The sequence below is a fragment of the Oncorhynchus gorbuscha genome, linkage group LG17 (assembly GCF_021184085.1).
Source record: "Oncorhynchus gorbuscha isolate QuinsamMale2020 ecotype Even-year linkage group LG17, OgorEven_v1.0, whole genome shotgun sequence".
In the NCBI taxonomy this organism is placed as follows: domain Eukaryota; kingdom Metazoa; phylum Chordata; class Actinopteri; order Salmoniformes; family Salmonidae; genus Oncorhynchus; species Oncorhynchus gorbuscha.
In genome coordinates, this window is record NC_060189.1 from 34,145,560 (window position 1) to 34,169,054 (window position 23,495).

General features: G+C 41.1%; 1 protein-coding gene across 4 annotated transcripts in view; it reads left to right on the top strand.

Moving 5' to 3' along the window:
- Positions 1-21,237, top strand: part of g2e3 (G2/M-phase specific E3 ubiquitin protein ligase) — a 26,212-nt gene extending 4,975 nt beyond the window's left edge. The window contains exons 2-15 of one of the 4 annotated variants that reach the window (XR_006832916.1): positions 2,695-2,784; positions 2,911-3,008; positions 3,233-3,334; positions 3,876-4,000; positions 4,259-4,427; positions 4,678-4,784; positions 4,959-5,075; positions 7,346-7,470; positions 7,621-7,732; positions 8,085-8,386; positions 9,451-9,632; positions 10,759-10,931; positions 19,655-19,826; positions 20,009-20,079. Coding sequence is in view for 3 of the 4 variants with exons in the window: in XM_046309434.1 (XP_046165390.1) it covers positions 2,739-2,784; positions 2,911-3,008; positions 3,233-3,334; positions 3,876-4,000; positions 4,259-4,427; positions 4,678-4,784; positions 4,959-5,075; positions 7,346-7,470; positions 7,621-7,732; positions 8,085-8,386; positions 9,451-9,632; positions 10,759-10,931; positions 19,615-19,826; positions 20,009-20,256 (2,118 nt within the window). In the remaining variant the exon portion in view is untranslated. Of the gene's footprint in view, positions 1-2,694; positions 2,785-2,910; positions 3,009-3,232; positions 3,335-3,355; positions 3,655-3,875; positions 4,001-4,258; positions 4,428-4,677; positions 4,785-4,958; positions 5,076-7,345; positions 7,471-7,620; positions 7,733-8,084; positions 8,387-9,450; positions 9,633-10,758; positions 10,932-19,614; positions 19,827-20,008 lie in introns of those variants that run through there. The other 3 variants (XM_046309434.1, XM_046309436.1, XM_046309435.1) reach the window with 3 other exon arrangements.
- Positions 21,238-23,495: the final 2,258 nt, after the last annotated feature.

The following is a 23,495-nucleotide window of genomic DNA, read 5'->3' on the forward strand; positions in this document are numbered from 1 at the left end:
CATATGGAAGAAGGTGCTCTGGTCAGATGAAACCAAAATTGAACTTTTTGGCAACAATGCAAAACATTATGTTTGGCGTAAAAGCAACACAGCTCATCACCCTGAACATACCATCCCCACTGTCAAACATGGTGGTGGCAGCATCATGGTTTGGGCCTGCTTTTCTTCAGCAGGGACAGGGAAGATGGTTAAAATTGATGGGAAGATGGATGGACCCAAATACAGGACCATTCTGGAAGAAAACCTGATGGAGTCTGCAAAAGACCTGAGACTGGGACAGAGATTTGTCTTCCAACAAGACAATGATCCAAAACATAAAGCAAAATCTACAATGGAATGGTTCAAAAATAAACATATCCAGGTGTTAGAATGGCCAAGTCAAAGTCCAGACCTGAATCCAATCGAGAATCTGTGGAAAGAACTGAAAACTGCTGTTCACAAATGCTCTCCATGCAACCTCACTGAGCTCGAGCTGTTTTGCAAGGAGGAATGGGAAAAAATGTCAGTCTCTCGATGTGCAAAACTGATAGACATACCCCAAGCGACTTACAGCTGTAATCGCAGCAAAAGGTGGAGCTACAAAGTATTAACTTAAGGGGGCTGAATAATTTTGCATGCCCAATTTTTCAGTTTTTGATTTGTTAAAAAAGTTTGAAATATCCAATAAATATCGTTCCACTTCATGATTGTGTCCCACTTGTTGTTGATTCTTCACAAAAAAATACAGTTTTATATTTTTATGTTTGAAGCCTGAAATGTAGCAAAAGGTCGCAAAGTTCAAAGGGGCCGAATACTTTCGCAAGGCAGTGTGTGTGTGTGTGTGTGTGTGTGTGTGTGTGTGTGTGTGTGTGTGTGTGTGTGTGTGTGTGTGTGTGTGTGTGTGTGTGTGTGTGTGTGTGTGTGTGTGTGTGTGTGTGTGTGTGTGTGTGTGTGTGTGTGTGTGTGTGTGTGTGTGTGTGAATATACAGTTGAAGTCAGAAGTTTACATGCACCTTAGCCAAATACATTTCAGCTCAGTTTTTCACAATTGTTGACATTTAATCCTAGTAAATATTCCTTTTCTTAGGTCAGTTAGGATCACCACTTTATTTTAAGAATGTGAAATGTCAGAACAATAGTAGAGAGAATTATTTATTTCAGCTTTTATTTCTTTCATCACATTCCCAGTGGGTCAGAAGTTTACATACACTCAATTAGTATTTGGTAGCATTGCGAACAACTTTTGGGAACTTTGTCAGGTCCATTCTCAAGCCTCGGACTAGTCACGAAACATGTTGATGGCTTCAATTGTGAAATCACATTGAATAAAATTATATTCGAACTTACTCTGCAGACTGTCCATGGTGTTTCTCATTCAGCTGCTCGAATTTTGAAACATGTCCACAGGAAAGTATTGTTTACTCAACTTTTAGTGCTTTACTGAAGAATACATTTTTATCACCTGGCACATGCACAAAATGTTGTAAACACACAGTATGTGTCCATGGTGTGCAAGTGCCTAGGGTCATGACGAAACATCTTGATCGCTTCACACAATCGGCTACATTTAGACATGCAGGCCAATTCTGATCTTTATTCACTAATTGGTCTTTTGACCAATCAGATCTGATTGAGAAAATCTGTGTTTAGGCAAAATATAAATGAGTGGGAAAAATGTCAGAATTGTGCTGCTTGTCTAAACACAGCCAGACCAGCTTGTTGGTTTAATAATACTACTTCCTGTGGATATTTTGCCCCAATTTTGGACCAGCTGAACGACTCCATGGACAGTCTGGCGAGTAAGTTAAAATATAGTGTTATTCCCAGACAACTGGTAAATTAAGTTCAAATGTGATTTTAAGGAAAATTCTGGCTTTCAAGGTTAATTTCAACAATTTTGCAGGCATTTGTTTTAGACTGTATACCAATAATTAGTGTCAGTCTGATTTATTAGGCAAGCCTTGGACCATCTTTGGCTGCATGTGCGTTAGACGCATGCACATGGACCAGAGCTAACACAATCACAGAGAGTGGGCCCTTGCCCACCAACAAAACGTAAACAATGGAGACAAAGTATACCAAGACATTTTCACATGCAAATAGCACTTATTGGTATGATGTATCTGTAGTGCTCAAGGAATTACATTCCATGCAACAGTAGAGTGTTTGAGGTGGGCTTGATTCAGCTGGGGGGTTGTACTTTTGGGACTATTCCATTGGCTCCATTCTACAAAGCAAACTAGCTTAGGTGAAATGACATTTTATTTGTCACATGCTTTGTAAATAACAGGTGTATACTAGCAGTGAAATGCTTACTTACAGGCCCTTCCCAACAATGCAGAGAAACTAATCTAAATAAATAATAGAACAATTATAACACAAGTAATAAATACACAATGAGTAACGATAACTTGGCTATATACACAGGGTACCAGTACCGAGTCTAGTGTATGTGAGGAGTCAAAAAAGTAAGTGCAGAAATTGTTAAATGTTTAACTATTTAGCAGCCTTATGGCTTGGGAGTAGAAGTTGTTCAGGGTCCTGTTGGTTCCAGACTTGGTGACTGGAACCAACAGTCTTTGACCATTTGTATGGCCTTCCTCTGACACCGCCTGGTATAGAGGACCTGAATGGCAGAGAGCTCGGCCCCAGTGTGTATTTGACAGTCTAGTATTTTGAAAGTTCTCTAATACAGCTATGACATTAATTTTTCAGGCAATTTCCATGTGAAGAATTACGTTTCGGTCTGACTATTGAAAATGAAGAGGAGGATTCGAAGATCTGAGCAGGAATACTCAATAGACTGTGAGTGATCAGTATGAAGGCCATTATGTTGTTGTAGTATAACATTTTGATGACAATGGTGAACGAACACACACGCATGATCAAACCACCCTAGCAGAAAGTTATGGTACTTCTCTCTATTTTAAGGTTGTGCACTTTGTAAACTCAATGAAAATTGTCCGGACAAATATGGCGAGAAGATCACACTTAAGTCACATGAACTCACCGTGCACTACTTTTGCCTGGTAAGAGAGAGGGAGTGTGTTTGTGTGTGTATGCTAGAATGACTCATTGCTAAAGTAGTTGATTATGGCCTAGCTTGGACCAAAATAATTTCTTCATTGTGGAATATCATTATTCAAACAGTAGCAATCTATTTGTTTTATTGTTCAGTTGTTTACTAAAGGAAGCTTAAATGTACAGAATGTTTTCGGTGTCTGATTTTAAAATAATAATAATAATATTCCAGCTGATGTCAAGTGGAGTGTATCAGCGTGGAGAGGAAAACGAAGGCATCTATGGCTTCTTGGTGGATGATATCAAACAGGAAGTCAGCCGATCCTACAGGCTAGTAAGTCAGTGTGTTCATTCATGTGGAGTGAGTATTTATATAGCCTACTTTACTGTTTCTTTATAGGCTAGGTACCATTCACCCTCTTCAGCTGAGCGGACACTTTCACGCTTGCTGCCATAGAGATACGGAACAAAACACACACAAACATGTGATCTATTTAAATCTGTGCTTGCCATGGCCCGCGTGGTCTCCGAGCTGTTTCAGTAGAATAGAGTTTTACAGAGTGGCTTGACACACCAGGTAGAGGTCAGGAGCTTGATCACTCACCGAGCAGAACTGCTGCTCACCCCTGCTGAGAGACCGCTGAAAGTAGTGAGGTCTGTACAAGTTGTTTAGTATGGTGTACGTTTGTATCAGGGTTAGCCTAATCCTAAAGTGTTTGTCCACTCCAAGCCCAAGTAGCATTTTTATCACGAGAAACGTTCTGTACATATTTTTGATTTAGCCTTCAATAGTTTCTGGTTGCTTGGATTCTTGTTCAAAAACGTTATTGTGTCGTCAATGTACTTTTTTGATTTCTGTGTACCTTGTGTTTTAGAAGTGTGCAGTCTGCAAGAAGAACGGTGCCTCAGTTGGGTGCTACATCAAAAGCTGCCGGAAAATGGTCCATTTTCCATGTGGCAAACAACACCAATTCATCTTTCAATTCACAGACCCATTTCCGTAAGTGACCATGATTATATTTTACCAGTGTGTTTTGTGTCTAGAGATTCTAAACATAATCCACAGCAGCCATGGCAAACGTAGTAACAAGGGAAGAATTCTGCTCCATTCTAGTTTTTGAGATTAGAAATATATCCTTTATTCAAAAATAATGGTTAAGTCTTATGGGTCTTCATCAGAATGAAATCCGCACTCTTATCTCACAGAAACAGAAATGTTATTTAATGCTTTGGTGCACCTCTGCTTGTTTTTCCCCAGCTCCTACTGCAAGGATCACAGTCCCACCCAGTCGCTGCCAGTCTCGTCCTGTGTCAGTGAGCCCCTGTCTTGCTCAGTGTGTCTGGATCCCATAGAGGCCGTTCTCTCCTACTCCGTCCTCAAGTGTCCTGCCTGCCATGGCAGCTGGTTTCACAGAGACTGTGTGCAGGTACTTACATCCAAACTAGCAGTGACCCTCTTGAGTGAATGTGTGAACACATTATTTATAAGCAACTTCATACTATATAGAAGGTGTTGTAACAGGGCTTTACGTAGTGTGGCATAACCCTTATTCCAACCTCTATCTAGCCTTACATTGGCATTGTGAAGCACCTATACAGAGGGTTTATGAATGCTTCATAAAACTGTTAATTGTGACTGCATGCAGTCTCTTATCTATTTTCTATCTATTCCAACAGAACCAGGCTCACAGTGCTGCCATGTTCTTCTTCAGATGCACTCTGTGCAACAACAAGGACATGTTCCAGCAGGAGATGCTCCGGATGGGAATCCACATACCAGAGAGGTATTAGTCACCTTCTAGAACATTATACATCACTGTGCCTTTTCCAGGGTCTACAGAATGTGTGATGTGTTGGGGGGGGGGGTGTTGACAGCAAAGCAGACGACTCATTTCTATTGTATTAGTGTTGTGGCATTATGAGTTTTAGCTAAAGTATTCTGTATCTGTGTGCCATAGAGATGCAGCCTGGGAGCTGGAAGAAAATGCCTATGGAGAGTTACTGCAGGTGTACCAACACTGTGATGCCAATAAATGTCTCTCCCACAGTGGTCGGACAAACTCTTCACGCACTGGGTAAGCTCTACTGTAGTGTGGGTATGGCTGAAATGCTTGACTGGCAAAAAATGTGTTTATTACTCAAATAAATTTGAGACTAATGAATGCGATTCCACGCTTCAAGACTGCTTTGGTCACGTGGACTGGAATATGCTCTGCATTGCTTCCAACAACAACATTGACGAATATGCTGATTCGGTGAGCGAGTTCATTAGAAAGTGCGTTGACGATGTCGTTCCCATAGCAACGATTAAAACATTCCCAAACCACAAACCGTGGATTGATGGCAGCATTCGCGTGAAACTGAAAGCGCGAACCACTGCTTTTAACCAGGGAAAGGTGACCGGAAACATGACCGAATACAAACAGTGTAACTATTCCCTCCGCAAGGCAATCAAACAAGCTAAGCGTCAGTATAGAGACAAAGTAGAGTCCCAATTCAACGGCTCAGACACAAGAGGTATGTGGCAGGGTCTACAGTCAATCACGGGTTACAAAAAGAAAACCAGCCCCGTCACGGACCAGGATGTCTTGCTCCCAGGCAGACTAAATAACCTTTTTGCCCGCTTTGAGGACAATACAGTGCCACTGACACGGCCCGCAACCGAAACCTGCGGACTCTCCTTCACTGCAGCCGACGTGAGTAAAACATTTAAACGTGTTAACCCTCGCAGGGCTAGACAGCGTCCCCAGCTGCGTCCTCAGAGCATGCGCAGACCAGCTGGCTGGTGTGTTTACGGACATATTCAATCAATGCTTATCCCAGTTCCCACATGCTTCAAGAGCGCCACCATTTTCCCTGTTCCCAAGAAAGCTAAGGTAACTGAGCTAAACGACTACCACCCCGTAGCACTCACTTCCGTCATCATGAAGTGCTTTGAGAGACTAGTCAAGGACCATATCACCTCCACCCTACCTGACACCCTAGACCCACTCAATTTGCTTTACCGCCCAAATAGGTCCACAGACGATGCAATCTCAACCACACTGCACACTGCCCTAACCCATCTGGACAAGAGGAATACCTATGTGAGAATGCTCTTCATCGACTACAGCTCAGCATTTAACACCATAGTACCCTCCAAACTCATCATCAAGTTCGAGACCCTGGGTCTCGACCCCACCCTGTGCAACTGGACTTCCTGACGGACCGCACCCAGATGGTGAGGGTAGGTAACAACATCTCCACCCCGCTGATCCTCAACACTGGGGCCCCACAAGGGTGCGTTCTGAGCCCTCTCCTGTACTTCCTGTTCACCCACGACTGCGTGGCCATGCACGCCTCCAACTCAATCATCAAGTTTGCGGACGACACTACAGTGGTAGACTTGATTACCAACAACGACGAGACAGCCTACAGGGAGGAGGTGAGGGCCCTCGGAGTGTGGTGTCAGGAAAATAACCTCACACTCAACGTTAACAAAACAGGAGATGATCGTGGACTTCAGGAAACAGCAGAGGGAGCACCCCCCTAGCCACATCGATGGGACAGTAGTGGAGAGGGTAGTAAGTTTTAAGTTCCTCGGCATACACATCACAGACAAACTGAATTGGTCCACCCACACAAACAGCGTCGTAAAGAAGGAGCAGCAAGCGCCTCTTCAACCTCAGGAGGCTGAAGAAATTTGGCTTGTCACCAAAAGCACTCAGAAACTCCTACAGATGCACAATCGAGAGCATTCCGTTGGACTGTATCACCGCCTGGTACGGCAACTGGAAGGCCATAAAGGACAACAACCACCCGAGCCACTGCCTGTTCACCCCGCTATCATCCAGAAGGCGAGGTCAGTACAGGTGCATCAAAGCAGGGACCGAGAGACTGAAAAACAGCTTCTATCTCAAGGCCATCAGACTGTTAAACAGCCACCACTAACATTGAGTGGCTGCTACCAACACACTGACTCAACTCCAGCCACTTTAATAATGGAAATTGATGTAAAATATATCACTAGCCACTTTAAACAATGCTACTTAATATAATGTTTACATACCCTACATTACTCATCTCATATGTATATACTGTACTCGATACCATCTACTGTATCTTGCCTATGCCGTTCTGTACCATCACTCATTCATATATCTTTATGTACATATTCTTTATCCCTTTACACTTGTAAAAGGTAGTAGTTTTGGAATTGTTAGGTTAGATTACTCGTTGGTTATTACTGCATTGTCGGAACTAGAAGCACAAGCATTTCGCTACACTCGCATTAACATCTGCTAACCATGTGTATGTGACAAATACATTTGATTTGATTTGTCTCGTATGTCTTTTTGGTTTTCAGATGGTTTCAAATATTGCGTTGCATGCTCTGTGGCTCAAGAGGTACACACCGAAAGTGTGCTTCCCTCAACGCTTTTGAGACTGACTGGGCTTGTGAGGACTGTGCAGCAGCTGTGGATGCAACAGGTGGTCTATTTGCCGTACTGTCTTTGTTTTGGTCTAACTGGACAGTGAAGTTATGACCAGACCAGTTATGATAGGAATGAAGAACTGATTTTTATTATGGTGTGTATGAAGTCTCTACATTTGTTATAATCAGTCTTCTTTCTTGTTTAGCTTCACTACCCAGACACACTGACTCTCCACAGCCCGCTGGGCAGAGAAGAAGCAGGTCTTCTAAAAGGAGTCTTATCCTGACCCCTCGCCAATCACCCATAGTCTGTAAAAGGTACTGTACGTTATTGTCCAGCATTGTCTTCAGACAAAAATCCATGGTGCCCTTCGGTCGGGGGCTGGTCTATTGATAGTGCTGTCGGCCCTGGACCACACATTGTCCCTGGAGGCATGGGTTCAAATGCGCCATTTTCCATTCTATGTCCCTCTCTCCATATCTCAATAACTACATATTCACGGTATCTATCAATAAAAACAAAATACGTACAAATAATTATTATTATTATTGGCGACATAGACCAAGTCCATATGTTTTCCAGAGCAATTGTTTAGTTTTTCATTACATGCTGTGCTAAGAACACATCAACCATATTGGAGATAAACAGATTGTTTTTAATGATGTGTAGGCCATCGTTGTCGGGAAGCTCTGCTAAAGAGATCCTACAGGAGCTTGCCAGTCAGATATCACAGCACCACCCGTCCATGCCAGTGGTGGTGAGTGGGAACAAGGTCCTGGAGGCTGCCATGGAGCTAGTGAAGAGGAGCGACTTCAAGCCGTCCAATGCCCTGGCGGTGAGATTTACAAGCAGCAAGCACATTCCCAGCTCTGGCAACACCCGACACTTCCTCAGCCTCCTGGTGCAGCAGCTGCAAAACACCATCTTTGAAGGTCCCGATGGTGCCAAGAACCTGACTCTCGACGCACAAGGTGGGTCAATAAACCCCCCCGTACACAACATGCTCCAGCTCTCTATCATAAACTCACACTACCACCATCCCTTGCTGAGTCTGGTGTCATAAACTCACATTCGTAGTTATGTTTTGGTAGTGCTGAGCGATGAATGCTTTTTGTGTTCGGTTATAAAAAAAATAATCACAGATATTGGTTTCGATTATTGGGATTGAATGCTGTATCAACACAGAATGTAACAATTAATAAAAGTCCCATGATGATAGTGACTGCCCATTACTACAAGCCACTTAATGACCATTTATTCACTTTACTTTCATAAATGATTTCAGTTGTGTATTTTACATTTGTTGTATTTGATGACTTTATTATTTCATTCCAAGTCATCTTATCTCTATAAAGCTGCCTATGCTGTTTGACAAAATCACTATTTTGTCATTCTTCAAAGTAAATAAAGCATACTTTTATGACTGCTGAATACGTATCAATCACGTAGATTTTGTATTTTTAGATGGAGATACCTCTCGAAGCAACAGCTGCTCTCTATATCCCCTCACAATCTATTTCTGTCTGTGTTACTGTAAGAGCTGTGCTAGGATCTGTCTGTTACTGTAATATCTGTACTAAGATCTGTCTGTTTCACTGTAATATCGATCGTGCATTTTTCCATCTCGTCTGTAGCAGGCGTAAAAGAAACACAGACCGGACAAGTAGATGCGCAATGGATTATGGTCATTGTTTTTTTTAATTACCACGTTTTATGCGCTAAACTATGTAGAATATTGGCCTGTTGGAAACTACAACTACTACGTTGCCCAGTTCAGGCTAGATCTGATTTATCTCTAGAGAAACTGCACCATATGCGCATTGATCAACAAAAGTCACCAACAAAAAAAGAGAGAAAAAAATATTGAACCGACATTGGTCAATTAGTTGTTTAAAAACAAAAAATTAACTGAAATTGTGGTTAATCTCTCAGCAATACATTTTGGAGTTACATTGTTATCAAACACGGGGGATGTGGTTTCTATAGGTTCTCAGCTTCTATGTATTGTCTCATTTCTATGTCATGTTTTTCCTAGCTCTGAGGGAGGATGTCTACTTTGACGTAGGGTGTCTGCTGTCCCTGAGTCTGATCCACGGGGGACCTCCTCTGGGCTTCTTCTCCAGGGCTCTATACCAGCACCTGTTCAACTTCCCCAAGGATACTCCTCTCACTGTGGAGGACATGGGCAACACTGGATTCACAGACAAAGTCAAGAAGGTACATCTTTTACCATGTCTATTTTCTCTCTTAGATGCTGAATAGATTCTAGATAGATTATTTTTAAATGTGGGGCAGTCACACTTCTCCCCCCCAAAATAGTTAATAGTTAATAATAGTTAATAATTGGATAGGACAGATGGAGGAAAGATAAAGATACCGCTATTGCAGAATATGACCGCTGGACCACCCTATGGCTACCTATTCATTGCTAAATCATTGCCACTCAAAAAATATGAAACATTTTCAGTGTAAACTTAAACGACTAAAACCAAATATGAAGTATGAAAACATAATGTACCTAATATATTTTTTAAATAAGATCATATTTGAGAACTAATAATTGACAAATTAAAAACTAGACAGTCAGGCAGAATAAAAAATTCCCCAAATATCATGGTTTGACATTGATCTTGTTATAATGTTTGAGTCACTCAGATTGCATAAGAACGCAAGCTAGGAAACTAGCTTGAAAACCATAGTCTTCTCTCCGCCCTGTAGCAAAATGTGTAGATTTGCAGGAAATTGTCTTTAAAACAGCAACATTTTGTTTTGCGGACGGCCTATAAAATGTTCAGTCGGATACCATGCCATTGGCCACAGCCACTACCACACCCCCATCATGCCCACCACCTAAGCCCCGTTTTGTTCCAGAAAAACCCTGGCGTGACAAGTTACAATGTATATTTGTAGCGTTTGATGCATTGAGTCTTGGGCGTTTTCAATTAGGTAAATGCAGATAGCAACGTCATGCTTCAGCATATTTATTTAAAGCAGCTATGCTGCATCAGTTGGTTTACAGGTCATATTATACATTTTTCTTAGAATGTCCTTTAAAAATGTCAACAGAAGTGACCTCACAGTCATTCTCACAGAAAGAAAGAAATCCCAGGGGAAACACTGAAACACTGAAAGGCTTTAACTTTAACTGAAAGGCTTTAACTCATTTGCCTTCTGTAGCTCAGTTGGTAGAGCATGGCGCTTGTAACGCCAGGGTAGTGGGTTCGATCCCCGGGACCACCCATACGTAGAATGTATGCACACATGACTGTAAGTCGCTTTGGATAAAAGCGTCTGCTAAATGGCATATATTATATTATTATTATATATAACTCTTTTTCTTCAGATTCAGGAATCTAGATCTTTGGAGGAATTGAGAGAGGCAATGCAGTCAGCTTCAGAATACCTGGAAGTGGCTGGGTGCATGAGACCAGTTGACAGCCTTTCTGACAAAGACACACTTGTTGAAGATATTGTGAGCTTCCACCTAATCACAAGACTGCAGTTACCCTTCCAAAGGTTCGTAATGTCAATGTTTTTACGAGTACCTTTTTGACCGTTTCACCTAGTGATGCACCGATATAACATTTCTGGCTGATACCGATATCCAATATTTTCCTTGGCAAAAAAATGATCCCGATATATAAAACAGAATTGCTGCCTTTTAATCATTATAGTACAGTTAAATAGTTACCACACACACATGGACGCAGCGGACTAAGGCACTGCATCTCAGGGCAAGAGGCGTCACTACAGTCCCTGGTTTGAATCCAGGCTGTATCACATCCGACCGTAATTGGGAGTCCCATAGGGCAGCGCACAATTGGCCCAGCGTCGTCCGGGTTTGGCCTAGGTAGGCCGTCATTGTAAATAAGAATTTGTTCTGACTTGCCTAGTTAAATAAAGGTTACACACACAACACCACACTGACCAAAAAGTTATTTTGTTGGCATTTACGTACACTACCATTCAAAAGTTTGGGGTCACTTTTGAAAGAAAAGCACATTTTTTTATCTATTAAACTAACATCAAATTGATCAGAAATACAGTGTAGACATTGTTAATGTTGTAAATGACTATTGTTGCTCGAAACAGCTGATTTTTTTACATCTACATAGGCCCATTATCAGCAACCATCACTCCTGTGTTCCAATGACACATTGTGTTAGCTAATCCAAGTTTATCATTTTAAAAGGCTAATTGATCATTAGAAACCCCTTTTGCAATTATGTTAGCACAGCTGAAAACTGTTTTGATTAAATAAACAATAAAACTGGTCTTCTTTAGACTAGTTGAGTATCTGGCGCATCAGCATTTGTGGGTTCGATTACAGGGTCAAAATCACTAGAAACAAAGAACTTTCTTCTGAAACTCATCAGTCTATACTTGTTCTGAGAAATGAAGGCTATTCCATGTGAGAAATTGTCAAGAAACTGAAGATCTCATACAACGCTGTGTACTACTCCCTTCACAGAACAGCGCAAACTGGCTAACCAGAATAGAAAGAGGAGTGGGAGGGCCCGGTGCACAACTGAGCAAGAGATGGCCTTCTAGGTAGAGTTGCAAAGAAAAGCCATATCTCAGACTGGCCAATAATAATAAAAAAGTTTTAGATGGGCAAAAGAACACAGACACTGGACAGAGGAACCCGGAGTCGCCTCTTCACTGTTGACGTTGAGACTGGTGTTTTGAGGGTACTATTTAATGAATCTGCCAGTTGAGGGCTTGTGAGGCATCTGTTTCTCAAACTCGACCCTCTAATGTACTTGTCCTATTGCTCCGGGGCCTCCCACTCTTTCTATTCTAGTTAGAGCCAGTTTGCGCAGTTCTGCGAAGGGAGTAATACAAAGCGTTGTACTAGATCTTTGACGTGTGTCTTTTTTGACATGCAAAGAACCAAACAGCGTTCCGTATGTTGTGAAGCTAATAGCAGTGACGCTATTACTGTGTAACTCCGGTAGGGCAACATCTGAAAATTAGAGCACTTGGTAACGTTAGTGTGTACCGGTGCTCGACCAATCGCGAAAGCCAACATCACCCACGACAGAGAACGGTTGATTGTCAAAGGCAATGAATTCCATTATCTTGGCGTTAATGGATTTCAACCTTTGAGTTGTCTCGCTGAAATTTTCTTACTCTTTCAAATGACTGCTAGATCCACACAGCAGACATTGTGGGCGAGTTTAGAAATGCTGTGTTGCAAATGCAGCGCAGACTTTTACTTGCCGTCATTACGTCATGTACGTTATATAGGTATGCACGTCAGCTTTGACATCGGTTTTGCACATCAGCATTGAACTAGACATCGGGCCAATACCAATGTTGGCATTTTTAGCTAATATCAGCTGATTCTGATATGTTTACCGATATTTCATGCATCTCTAGTTTCACCATTTCTCAATTTGTTTTTATTGTTGCTCAAACATACAGTTCCAGTCAAAAGTTTATACACACCTACTCATTCCAGGGTTTTTCTTTGTTTTTACTATTTTCTACATTGTTCCCAAAGTAAACAGCCTATTTCTCAGGACCAGATACTAGAATATGCATATAATTGACAGATTAGGATAGAAAACAAAATAATGTCTGTGAGTATAACAGAACTGATATTGCAGGCGAAACCCTGAGGAAAATCCAATCAAGGAAGTGCCCTCTTATTTTGAAACCCTTCTGTTCCTATGCATGCCTATCCTCCATTTAAAGTGATATCAACCAGATTCCTTTTTCTGTGGCTTCCCTAAGGTGTCAACAGTCTTTAGACATAGTTTCAGGCTTTTATTTTGAAAAATGAGCATGAAAGATCACATTGCGTAAGTGGATAGGTGGAGGCTCTCAGAGTGAGTTTTTGCGCTACACAGTAAAGCAGCCATGGTTTCTCACGCTGTTATTGAAAAACCTACACACTGGGTTGATATATTATCGAATATATCTTTTGAAAACTACCTGAGGAATGATTATAAAAAAATGTTTGACATGTTTCTGTGGACATTAGCTTCGGTTGAATGTTTGAAGGGGTAAGGGACTACAAAAATTTTGGGAGCCACTGCAATAAGGTAATGGTAAAATATACTAGAGAGAGGTGACCCTCATTCAGAGCAGCGTTCTCTCCCTCCTTCTCGTGTTCCAAATTACACTAATTATAAACTTCTTCGTAATTATTACAATGTCCATTTACAGTTGAAGTCGGAAGTTTACATCCAACTTAGCCAAATAGATTTCAACTCAGTTTTTCACAATTCCCAACATTTAATCCTAGTAAAAATTCCCTGTTTTAGGTCAATTAGGATCACCACTTAATTTTAAGAATGTGAAATGTCATAATAATAATAGTAGAGAGAATTATTTATTTCAGCTTTTATTTCTTTCATCACATTCCCAGTGGGTCAGAAGTTTACATGCACTCAATTAGTATTTGGTAGCATTGAGTTTAAAGGTTGGCCTTGCAATACATCCACTGGTACACCTCCAGTTGACTCAAATGAAGTCAATTAGCCTATCAGAGGCTTCTAAAGCCATTACATAATTTTCTGGAATTTTCCAAGCTGTTTAAAGGCACTGTCAACTTAGTGTATGTAAACTTCTGACTCACTGGAATTGTGAAATAATCTGTCTGTAAACAATAGTTGGAAAAATGGCTTGTGTCATGCACAAAGTAGAAGTCCAAACCAACTTGCCAAAACTATAGTTTGTTAACAAGAAATTTGTGGAGTGGTTGAAAAACGAGTTTTAATGACTCCAACCTAAGTGCAAGTAAACTTCCGACTTCAACTGTAAATCTCACCCAATGTCTTCAGTGTTTCTAGTGAAGGTGATCGGGCCTCACCAGAAAGTCAGAACAGAGATCATAGGTCAGTCAGCCCTATTAAGTATTTTCTTTCCCCGTTCTTCCAAACCCATTTAAAAGATTTCAAATGTGACCCAACACACCTCCAGGCTGTGTAAGGGCTATTTGACCAAGAAGGAGAGTGATGAAGTGCTGCATCAGATGACTTGGCCTCCACAATCACCAGACCTAAGCCCAATTGAGATGGTTTGGGATGAGTTGGACCGCAGAGTGAAGGAAAAGCAGCCAACAAATGCTCAGCATATGTGGGAAAACATTCAAGACTGTAGGAAAAGTATTCCATGTGAAGCTGGTTGAAAGAATGCCAAGAGTGTGCAGAGCTGTCATCAAGGCAAAGGGTGGCTACTTTGAAGACTCTAAAATATAAACTATATTTAGATTTGTTTAATATTTTTTGGGTTACTACATGTGTAATTTCATAGTAGCCTAGTGGTTAGAGCGTTGGACTAGTAACCGGAACGTTGCGAGTTCAAACCCCCGAGCTGACAAGGTACAAATCTGTCGTTCTGCCCCTGAACAGGCAGTTAACCCACTGTTCCCAGGCCGTCATTGAAAATAAGAATTTGTTCTTAACTGACTTGCCTGGTTAAATAAAGGTAAAATAAAAAATAAATAAAAATATTCTACAATGTAGAAAATAGTAAAAAAATAAAGAAAAAAACCTTGAATGAGTAGGTGTGTAAAATTTTGACTGGTACAGTATATTCAGTACATACACTATTTTAAACTGTTAGAATTGTACTATACAGCAGCATACCACCCTGCATACCACTGCTGGCTTGCTTCTGAAGCTAAGCAGGGTTGGTCCTGGTCAGTCCCTGGATGGGAGACCAGATGCTGCTAGAAGTGGTGTTGGAGGGCCAGTAGGAGGCACTCTTTCCTCTGGTCGAAAAAAAATATCCCAATGCCCCAGGGCAGTGATTGGGGACATTGCCCTGTGTAGGGTGCCGTCTTTCGGATGGGATGTTAAATGGGTGTCCTGACTCTGTGAGGTCATTAAAGATCCCATGGCACTTATTGTAAGAGTAGGCGTGTTAACCCCGGTGTCCTGGCTTAATTCCCAATTTGACCCTCAAACCATCACGGTCACCTAATAATCCCCAGTTTACAATTGGCTCATTCATCCCCCTCCTCTCCCCTGTAACTATTCCCCAGGTCGTTGCTGCAAATGAGAATGTGTTCTCAGTCAACTTACCTGGTAAAATAACAGATAAATAAACATTCGGAAAGTATTCAGACCCCTTTGATGTTTTCCATATTTTGTTACATTACATTTATTATAAAATGGATTTAAAACATAATAATTCCCTCATCAATCTACACACAATATAAAAGCAAAAAACAGGTTTTGAATAAATTAACTTTTACATTAGTATTCAGACCCTTTACTCAGTACTTTGTTGAAGGATCTTTGGCAGTGATTACAGCCTCGAGTCGTCTTGGGTATGACGCTGCATGCTTGGCACACCTGTATTTGGGGAGTTTCTCCCATTCTCTGCATATCTTCTCAAGCTCTGTCAGATCGGATGGGGAGTGTTGCTGCACAGCTGTTTTCAGGTCTCCAGAGTAGAGGTCGACCGATTATGATTTTTCAATGCCGATACCGATTATTGGAGGGCCAAACAAGCCGATACCGATTTAAATCGGTCAATTTTTTATCTGTAATAATGACAATTACAACAATACTGAATGAACACTTATGTTGACCTAATATAATACATCAATAAAATCAATTTAGCCTCAAGTAAATAATGAAACATGTTCAATTTGGTTTAAATAATGCAAAAACAAAGTGTTGGAGAAGAAAATAAAAGTGAAATATGTGCTATGTAAGAAAGCTTTCAGTTCCTTGCTCAGAACATGAGAACATATGAAAGCTGGTGGTTCCTTTTAACATGAGTCTTCAATATTCCCAGGTAAGAAGTTTTAGGTTGTAGTTATTATAGGAATTATAGGACTATTTCACTCTATACTATTTGTATTTCATTAACCTTTGACTATTGGATGTTCTTATATGCACTTCAGTACTGCCAGTTTAACAGTATAGCTTCCATCCCTCTCCTCGCTCCTCCCTGGGCTTGAAACGCTATTAGCGGTGCTAACTAGCTAACCATTTCACTTCGGTTACACCAGCCTCATCTCGGGAGTTGGCTTGAAGTCATAGGCTTGAAGTCATAAACAGCGCAATGCTTGATGCACAACGAAGAGCTGCTGGCAAAACGCACAAAAGTGCTGTTTGAATGAATGTTTACGTGCCTGCTTCTGCCTACCACCGGTCAGTCAGATACTTAGATACTTGTATGCTCAGTCAGATTATATGCAACGCAGGACACGCTAGATAATATCTAGTAATATCATCAACCATGTGTAGTTAACTAGTGATTATGAGTTTTTTATGAGATAAGTTTAATGCTAGCTAGCAACTTACCTTGGCTTACTGCATTCGCGTAACAGGCAGTCTCCTTGTGGAGTGCAACGAGAGAGAGGCAGGTCGTTATTGCGTTGGACTAGTTAACTGTACGGTTGCAAGATTGGATCCCCCGAGCAGACAAGGTGAAAATCTGTCGTTCTGCCCCTGAACGAGGCAGTTAACCCACCGTTCCTAGGCCGTCATTGAAAATAAGAATGGGTTCTTAACTGACTTGCCTAGTTAAATAAAGGTATTAAAAAATCGGCACCCAAAAATGCCGATTTCCGATTGTTATGAAAACTTGAAATCGTCCCTAATTAATCGGTCGACCTCTACTCCAGAGATGTTCGACTTGTCCCGAAGCCACTCCTGCGTTGTCTTGGCTGTGTGATTAGGATCATTGTCCTGTTGGAAGGTGAATCCTTCGCCCCAGTCAGGTCTCTCCAGAGATGTTGGATTGGTTCGAGTCGGCTCTGGCTGGGCCACTCAAGGATATTGAGACTTTTTCTTAGCTGTGTGCTTAGTTGTTGTTCTGTTGGAAGGGGAACTTTCGCCCCAGTCTGAGGTCCTGAGCGCTCTGGAGCAGGTTTTCATTAAGGACCTCTCTGTACTTTGCTCCGTTCATCTTTGCCTTGATCCTGACGAGACTCACAGTTCCTGCCTCTGAAAAACATCCACAGTATGATGCTGCCACCACCATGGTTCACCGTAGGGATGGTGGCAGGTTTCCTCCAGACGTGACGCTTGGCATTCAGGCCAAAAAGTTTGATCTTGGTTTAATCAGACCAGAGAATCTTGTTTCTCATTGTCTGAGAGTCCTTTGGGTGCCTTTTGGCCAACTCCAAGCTGGCTGTCATGTGGATTCCGTCTGGCCACTCTACCATAAAGGTCTGATTGATGGAGTGCTACGGAGATGGTTGTCCTTCTGGAAGGTTCTCCTATCTCCACAGAGGAACTTTGGAACGCAGTCAGAGTGACCATCGGGTTCTTGGTCACTGTAATATTTGTGTTGTGGCGAAATGACCAGGCAGGAGACGGGAGTACTGTTAGTTGTCCTTTAGTCAAAAACCCCTCGTGCTCTACAGTTCCCGGCATTCCAGTGCACATGTGCATTTCTTATTAGGTGTAGTAACGTAACACTGCCGTAATGCATTACTGCTTAGTAACAGCACAGTAACTAATATAAACAGATGTAGATCCCAGATACTACAGTCACCTCCCTGACCAAGGCCTTTCTCCCCTGATTGCTCAGTTTGGCCGGGTGGTCAGCTCTAGGAAGAGTCTTGGTGGTTCCAAACTTCTTCCATTTTAAGAGTGATGGTGGCCACTGTGTTCTTGGGAATCTTCAATGCGGCAGACATTTGTTGGTAACCTTCCCCAGATCTGTGCCTCGACCCAATCCTGTCTCAGAGTTATACAGACTATTCCTTTGACCTCGTGGCTTGGTTTTTTTTTCTGACATGCACTGTCAACTGTGGGACCTTATATAGACAGGTGTGTGCCTTTCCAAATCATGTCCAATCAATTGAATTTACCACAGGTGGACTCCAAGTTGTAGAGACACCTCAAGGATGATCAATGGAAGCAGGATGCACCTGAGCTCAGTTTTGAGTCTCATAGCTTAGGGTCTGAATACTTTTGTAAATAAGCTATTTCTGTTTTTCATTTGAAATACATTGGCTAACATTTCTGAACCTGTTTTCGCTTTGTCATTATGGGGTATTGTGTGTAGATTGAGGAAAAAAATCAAGGGGTCCGAATGCACTTTAACTATGTTTAAGACATTGTGAGCCTGGTTTTTGTTAGCTGTATGTCAAAGGGCCAATGCAGCCATTTCTGAGTGACAATTAAGTACCTTACATGCTGACCAGACCGGACACGTCGCGTGCGTTGCAAAATAAGTTTAGAAATCCATGTTATTCCGTTATTGCACCCACACTGCTGCACGCGCCAACGAGCATCTGCGATGCCAAGGGCTAAAATTGAACTCCTTTCTATTTCTGACGCAAATCACGCTGCAAGTCCTGCCTCTCCCATCTCCTCATTGGTTTATAGAAGCAGGTACCCACAGGCCATCTCCTCATTGGTTATACCCACGTGGGTGATTGAAAGACGAAATGTTTTGCCGGTTTTCGTGGTAAAAGTGTAGATGCCAATCACCCTGTAAATTCAAAGATGAGAAAACCTGGGAGGAAAGATGACTAGAAACGATTCAGTTGGCCGTTTTAAGTGTGGATTCATTATCGGAGTAGAGGACCTTGTGCATTTCAGGTAAAATAACAACTCAATGTTTATATCCCAGGACAAATTAGCTAGCAACAGCAAGCTAGCTAAATATGACAAATTAGCTAGCAAGTGCAAGCCATCTAGCTAAATTACCATACATGTTTAATGCTTTTCGACCTGTCCCCAAATGAATGTCATTGGTTCAGTTTTTTTTTTATATTTTAACCTGCGTGTCGTGATTGTGCTTGGTGTAGGGGGACAAAATACATTTATGCACGATGGCGCACGCCCGCAGCCGGTTTGGGTTCAGTGTTACAGTGTTTTCAATTAAAATGGTAAAAAAAATTAAACAAAATACCTTCTTAGCAAAGAGCAATTTCTCAAGCAAGAGTTTTGCTAGAACTGTCTGGTACTGTTCTTGTGGGGATTGGAAAACGTAAAACTAGCTGTTATTGGCAGAAAGGTTTCAAACTCTTTCTTATTGGTTGATTAACTAATTTACTGCTTGGTGATGTCACCAGGCAGGCCAAAACTGGCTGAGATTTCAGGCGGTCTTTTCAAACAGCTCTTACACTAAAAGGGCATTATCATAATTTTCACCGTTTTATTCCAACCTCATAGTGTGGAGATAAATATATATATATATATATAACTCAGGAAGATCACAATTTGGATTTTACTTTACTTTAACTATATTTTGTTGAACCTTTTTGTGTTTTTAGGTTCTGTGAAGGTTTGAAAACCCTTGGTGTGTTTGACCAGGTCCAGATGTTTCCGGGGGCCTTTGTTAGTCTGTTCTGTTCCTCTCCTGACAAGCTGACTGCTGAGACCATGTCTGCCCTCTTCACTGTTAAGTTTTCAGAACAGGAAGAGACCACAGGGAAGGAGAGTGCTGTGGTCACCTTCTGGAGACACTACCTAGTGGAGTGTGAAGGTACTTTGACCTCCAATGACTGATTGATTTATGTGATGATTAAAAATACACACTCAAAGGCCATTCAGACAGTGTACACTACTATTACACGTCTATTCAGTAAAACTAACACAAGCACATGAATGTCCCTGTCTGTCTCCATATATTACCCATCCTCACCAGTCTCTGTTCACTGGTTTCAGTTGGCAGATGTGCAACATCGCTAGAGGACGTGCTCATCTATGCCACATCCGCTGATGTGGTGCCAGCCATAGGGTTCAGCCCCAACCCCACCTTGTCCTTCCTCAACCCCCTGGACCCTGCCGGGGCCTTTCCCAAGAGCCAACCCAGCTCTAACCACCTGGTGCTGCCTGTGGTGCCATCCTACCAAGTCTTTAAGAAGAATATGGAGTATGCAGTGTGCCAGCTCACAGTGATGCAGGCCATTTGATCACAGACCGTCTTGTTCTATATGAACACAGCTTTATAACAGACTATTACTGAACTTGAGGGACGTGTTTCGTTCGGATTTTGGACTTCAATTTAAAAGGGCTCAACCTCATAGACTTTTATAGAAGATTTGGGTAGGGTATTTCCATCATGACAAATATGCATTTTCTTTTATAGGCTTCAGCTGTTGAATTTCAGGAACAATTTTACACTACTTTAATAATTCAGACGGATCACGGTAGGTGCTACATTTGTTTGAATGGTAATGTTTGTTGCTTCATTTGGGATTCTTAGATGTATTTTATGTTGTACATACTGAAGTGTGTATCAATGTTTTCTGTGAAGTTAATTATGCTACTGTTGATGTTTTTGTGATTGTTTTAGCTTCTTGTGTTGGCTTTGTGTTTTATATTTTTTGTAACTTTACTCATGCCAAATAAAATGTTTGCATGTTATATACTTAGGGGAAAAATCTCAACCATCACAGCAGTATTCAGAATGTATTAGAGCATGCTGAATCCACTGATATGGACTTATAATTTTGCTGTCATCTCTCCTAGTGAGTGTTTTGGAAACCTATTTGAATCAAGCAGACCAGTGATGTGATATATATACACACACACAAAGAATCCAAGAGTAAAGTGGGGCTACTCGTTATCGAAAGTTGTGGTAGCAACACCCACAGGTTCAGTAGATGGGGATATTTAGGAGACTTTAAAAAAAAAGTGGTATCCAATTGGTAGTTACAGTCTTGTCTTATCGCATACGGACTCAGGAGAGGCAAAGGTCAAGAGCCGTGCGTCCTCCAAAACGCACCCGACTGCAGTGTGCAATTTAGGGCCAGGCTCAATGTGGGCAGTCAAATGTTTGACCCCATCCACTTTTTTTTTTTTTTTTCATCTGAGGTTTGACAGTCACACGTTGAATACAAACGTATGTCATTTTTGAAGATTGTAAGAAATATTAAAGTGGTACCAGCAGATGTGTTAACTCTTTGTTTCATGCTATATTTGATACAATCTACTGATAGGGTTGCTTTGAAAAGACTTGTCGTGTACAGTTAAAATTTTGTTGATAAATGTTATAAATGTAATTATATTTCATTGAGCATATATACAGTTGCTACCTATCCTGATTTGCCATTTACTTTCCAAATGAGAATGGAGACAGACTACTGCTTGTTCTGTGCGTGATTTCCTACAAGACAGGAATATACTGACAAGCTGAATGTGCTTTGTACATGAAGTTATACCAGCTCCAGTAAAGAGATCAGAGATGTGGGTGACTTCTACATCTTTACTGAACAACATGAAACAATTAACACCACAGACAAAAACAAGGTTTGACCACACCTCAAAAATGGCTTCAAACCTGCTCCTCAAAAGAGGCAAAGACACTAATTCTTGTCAACTGCCTCCACGTAGAACATCTCAAATTCTCTCTGTAACATGAATGGTTCCTTGAGGAGAGTGTTTTCCTCTTCATACAAGCGTAGTTCTTTAAAGGTTGTAATGCGGTCTTCCCCGTCCATCCCCATTACACTAGGGAGGGAAAATGGTGCCTTTAAAACTGAGTTCGCACCACTTTGCTGCCTCTAGTGTGTCCCTGAAAAGAACATCTGCTTCCTTGAAGAAAAAGGAAGAATAAATATTAAGAGTAGTACCTGATTGGGTGATCAAGTCAAACTACACCCCACTTTCACAATGCCACTATTACTAATTGGGTTTTCAGTGATATGTAGAACTACTCAACAAGTCATCACAACTATTATATCTTGCCATGCATCAAGCCTTCAGCATTATACACAGTAGACTATATACCCAGTTCACCATGCATTTTGTTTTCAGTATCGTCTAGAAAGGAAACAGATTGTGGTCATTAAGTAATGTAAGAGAACCTCTAAGGATGTGTGTACAAGAATGCACCTTACTTTAGCTAATATCCTATAACGTACCTGATCCTGCAGAGCTGGATGCTTATGTGACATGCAAAGTTTTCTTGGGGGGGGGGGGGGGGGGGACAACTTCTACATATTCCTGAAATATAATGGAGGGGGGGTTAAGTCTTTAAACATTGGTTTATGACTACCACTCATCCTATGACACCTACCTGTAGTGCGTTTTGTTTTCGCCGCCTTTTTCAATCTTTCAACCTCTTCTTCAGACCTTAGTGACATCCACTCAATATGAACATATATTCAAAGCAAGTCTGGCTACAGTGAAACAAGTGATTTTAAGGATGCAAATTATGTATATATATTTTTTAATAATGTTCAAGACTTACTGCATGGGAAAGTTCTGCAGGAGAACGAGGCACCACCGTCACCCAATTTTCTGCATGTTTCCTTTGAAAAAGAAATCACAATCAGATGAGTATCCCAAAAAAACATCCACTAGTGATGAGAATCTCATAATTTATACATACCTGTGCTTCCATTGCAATGTACAATGTACTGTAAGTTAAGGAGTAGGTTAAGTTTGATAGCTATGATAAAAATAATAGTAAATCATAATACCAGGCCCCCCCCCCCTTCCAGGAATATATTTCAGAATGTAGATGACACATCAGCATCAAGCTCTGCAGGAGTTTGAGATATGAATTGTTTTATGTAGTGTAAAAACTGTAGAAAATAGGTCCCAAAAATAATAAACAAGAAAAAGTATGAGCAATAACAATAATGTGCTTTGCAGTCTGCAAGCACAGAAATAATAACTTTTCACGTGTTATAACAGAAAATATGACGTATATAATATACCGAATAGCCAGCATCTTACCATCAAAACAAACACCCCACCTTGCTTTGGTAGGCCCTGTGGTGTGAACAAGGTACAATTTTCAATAAAGAAATGACAATCAAATGGTACACTGCAGTGGAATAATTTAAAGGAATATCATGAACATCATCCACACCAAAAGTCCAAGGTCCAGGGGACAAGATCTGAGCAATGTTTCTGTGAAAGTAAAGAAAAAGTACAATTCAACAGCTTTTAATACTCCAGCGTGCATAACAGTTTGAAAACAGTTGGAACTGAATTAGCCAAAGTATTTTTCACAAAATATATGGGTGTTTCTGGACCAGAAAATGTATTTGACTTCAAACACACCATTTCTCACATCAGTGCACTCACATGCCAAAAACCTTTCATTGGACACCATTTCAAAGCAATGTGTATGCTTTCTTCATAAATGTGTTTTGAGTTTTTTTTTATTTAACTTCATTTTGCAGGGTCATTAAGACAC